The following is a 3,322-nucleotide window of genomic DNA, read 5'->3' as shown; positions in this document are numbered from 1 at the left end:
TGCTGTGGAATCGTAAACGCAGCAAAAAAAAGGTGCTGAAATAGCTGAAAAGAGGATTGCAATACCTTGAAATGATATTTTATTCTTATTTTGAAGTCCCCGCAGATGCAAAGTGTGTAATTTACATAAATTCAGGAGCCTATCGGGCCTCAGCGGGGATAAAAGACACTGTCAGTTCATCCGAGTATACCCTTCCATCTGCAAAATAACCTATTGTACCTCCGGCGCATTGTTATTTGATGTGTCACACGCGCTCCGTGTTGAATTGTTTGAGGATGTTTAATGACATGGTCAGTAGCTCCAGTTATAATATATGTTACTTTGGGGGAAAACGGGATGAGGGCGTAAAGACGGGGCCGCTCATTAGGCGACATCAGAGCTGAAACACGCGTAAAATGGGTCATTTGATCATCACGCTGTCTGTTTAAGGAGAGAACATCAGATGTGTGGTTTTGTAAAAACACTGAAATGGTTCTTTGCGTGAAATAAAAAAAACCTGTATGTGGGAAACGGTTACATTTTAAATATTATTAGTAAATGTCTTTATTTTTATAGAATTTGGTTTAAATAATAAATTAATTTTTCATATTTGATCAATATGGTGTTCAATTAATGATTTAAAGCACGAAAATTAAAGAAAAAGTAGAATTTGTCCATGGCTCATCAGTCTTGATCAAAATGTTATCATGCGTAAATTCGTGCGTAAACCCACTCCTTCCACCCGTTTTTTACGCGCGTCTGTGGGAATTAGGCGTCTTTCCCACCACATATTGTTTTCCTCGTAGTTGTGGTGGAGAGTTGGTAAGGTGGGTTAACTCCAGCGCAAGTCTCCGTGAAGCGAGGAGCTCTGATGACGTTGGCTTGGATGACCAATCGGGAGGCGCTGCCCTTTGGAGACAAACCATTTTACTTGTAGTGTCTGCATCATCTGGAAGCAAGGGCTCAATTCTAACAAAATCCACCTTAAAATCTGTCCCTTAACTTGTGCCTACCTTCCGCCACTTTGAGTGAGAATACCACGGCACAAAAAAGAGAGGCGGTGGGGGGGGGAGATAAAGACGCGACTGGAAAATTCGTGCGTTAATAGGACAGTATCTTCTCGCGGTGGAGAGGAGGGAGAGACAACAGCTCAGCGCGCGCGCGAGAGAGAGAAAAAAAAACGATTTGGTCTTGAGAGAGAGGGGGGTGAGTGCTCTCAAGGCAGAAAATTCGATGATGACCATGACAACGATGGCTGACGGTCTGGAGGCTCAGGACTCGTCCAAGTCTGCTTTCATGGAATTTGGACAGCAGTCACACTCACAGCAGAGCTCCCCATCGATGGCCGGCGGCCACTACCCGCTGCACTGTCTCCACTCCGGCTCGCACGCGCACCATCAGCACGAAAGCAGCCCGTACCCTGGGACCAACACCTACAACAGGTCGTTACCGTACCCCTACGTGAGCCATCCGCACCACAGCCCGTACCTGCCTTCCTATCACAACAACACGGGAGGACAGACAAGGTTAGACGGCGCAGGTAAGAAAACCTCCCCCCTTTATCCCCGAAATGTGGAAAATATCCACCCATTCCGCTTTGGCGCCGGTTTCCTCTCTCTTTATGAACTCTGTCGGTGCTCCGGGACGATCCTTTCAGGAGAGCGTGCGTAAAAGTCGCTGGGTCGGTAACATCCATGCCTTCTTTGGTATTTTCTCCTTCGGTTTCTCTCTCCGCTCTGCAGAAACCCGTCTAAATGCCCAGGGTGTTCTCGTCTCGACCATGCAATCCCTAACAACTACTCGTGGAAATTAGGCAACCCGCGCGCCTTGAATGTTGTAATTAGCATTTAATTGACATGTCATTACCAGCAATATCCTAAATATGACAGCGTATGAGGGCTGCGGCTGCTGCCACGGCGCGAGGAAGCCAGAGAGAGATGTCAGCGTTTAGCAGCCGCAATTTTCATCTTCACGTTCCTTCGGAAACCGGACCCACTCCCAGCAGCTCGGTGCTGTTCTAAACGCAGGCGCGCAGGACGGGCGCTGTCTCAAATGGGTTTTTGATTTTATTTGAAATTAATAACATTGTTTGTTTTTGTTGCAGAGCAGCAGAAAACGACGGTCATAGAAAACGGAGAGATTCGTTTTAACGGAAAAGGCAAGAAAATTCGCAAACCGCGAACGATTTATTCCAGTTTGCAGCTCCAAGCATTGAACCATCGTTTCCAGCAAACGCAGTACCTTGCGTTACCTGAGCGCGCAGAGCTAGCGGCATCTCTGGGACTCACGCAAACACAGGTATCACGCATCCTTTTGGTCTCCGGTATTAAAATGTGCACATTGTGCAGTTTAACACCAAACTTACCCACGTTTTCCCTCTTCTACCGCACAGGTAAAGATTTGGTTCCAAAATAAGAGGTCAAAGTTCAAGAAGCTGCTGAAGCAAGGCAACAACCCCCATGAGAGCGACCCCATCCCGGGCTCCATGTCCCTGTCCCCGCGCTCCCCCTCCATCCCTCCCATCTGGGACGTCTCGGCCTCTTCCAAAGGAGTAAACATGCCGACCAACAGCTACATGCCCGGCTACTCTCACTGGTACTCCTCCCCACACCAGGACTCGATGCAGAGATAGACTGGCTGGGAAGGCCCTGATACGGACCTCAGCTTTTGCAGGACTTTCCAACGTAGCCCACGTTTGTGTCCGGATGCTGGAGAGGTCAGAGACAGAGGACAGAGAGCCTCTCTGCCGGAGGACAGAGCTGCCAAGCCTCGGTACGGGAACACAAACACGAGGACTGACCGTTTTTAAATGGCTGTTCAGTGGTTCTGCTTTCATTCATGTCAACTTCTGAATACACCAAAAAATATCAGTGACTTTTGATTTCTCTGGGGCAGAGAACTCACGTTCTCTCCACGTGTCGTGGCGCGCCATTTCCACCATTTTTTAATGTTAGTATCATTATTTTTGGCCGTGATGGACTCCTGACTGCATTTATTTTATTTTTATTTTATTTTGGGGTTGTTTCACCAACATGCAAAACCAAGCAAACTGTCTGTAAATATTTTGGTTGTACCAACACTTTTTATGTTTCGTCAGAATGAGTAAACCGTGACTCTAAACTGGTGTTTCATGATTTTCTAAACAAAAAAGGCCCCTTTTCTCCTCCTGCTGCTTCATATTGAGCCAACATCACTCTCTAACACATGCCCAACCCCAGTCATCCCGCAGCACGCGCATAAAAATGACACAAAAAACACATTTAATCAAACATTTACTTGAAACGAGCTCAGTGGGTGACGGAGAACGCATCGCGCTAGAGTTATCAAACGCTCCCGACGCCAG

The 3,322-nt window shown here is 47.2% G+C and overlaps 1 protein-coding gene across 1 annotated transcript in view; it reads left to right on the top strand.

The window, feature by feature from the left end:
• The window catches only part of dlx6a (distal-less homeobox 6a), a 6,036-nt gene extending 2,937 nt beyond the window's left edge, over window positions 1–3,099 (top strand). The window contains exons 1-3 of the mRNA XM_015955826.3: window positions 1–1,519; window positions 2,084–2,277; window positions 2,372–3,099. The exon at window positions 1–1,519 is cut by the window's left edge and continues 2,937 nt beyond it. Coding sequence (XP_015811312.1) covers window positions 1,213–1,519; window positions 2,084–2,277; window positions 2,372–2,611 — 741 coding nt within the window. The 5' untranslated portion in view covers window positions 1–1,212 and the 3' untranslated portion in view covers window positions 2,612–3,099. The remainder of the gene's footprint in view (window positions 1,520–2,083; window positions 2,278–2,371) is intronic.
• The last annotated feature ends 223 nt before the right edge of the window (window positions 3,100–3,322 follow it).

The sequence above is a fragment of the Nothobranchius furzeri genome, chromosome 11, assembly GCF_043380555.1.
Source record: "Nothobranchius furzeri strain GRZ-AD chromosome 11, NfurGRZ-RIMD1, whole genome shotgun sequence".
NCBI lineage: Eukaryota > Metazoa > Chordata > Actinopteri > Cyprinodontiformes > Nothobranchiidae > Nothobranchius > Nothobranchius furzeri.
The sequence above is the reverse complement of the archived record's forward strand: the minus strand, read 5'-3'. Positions and strand labels throughout refer to the sequence as shown.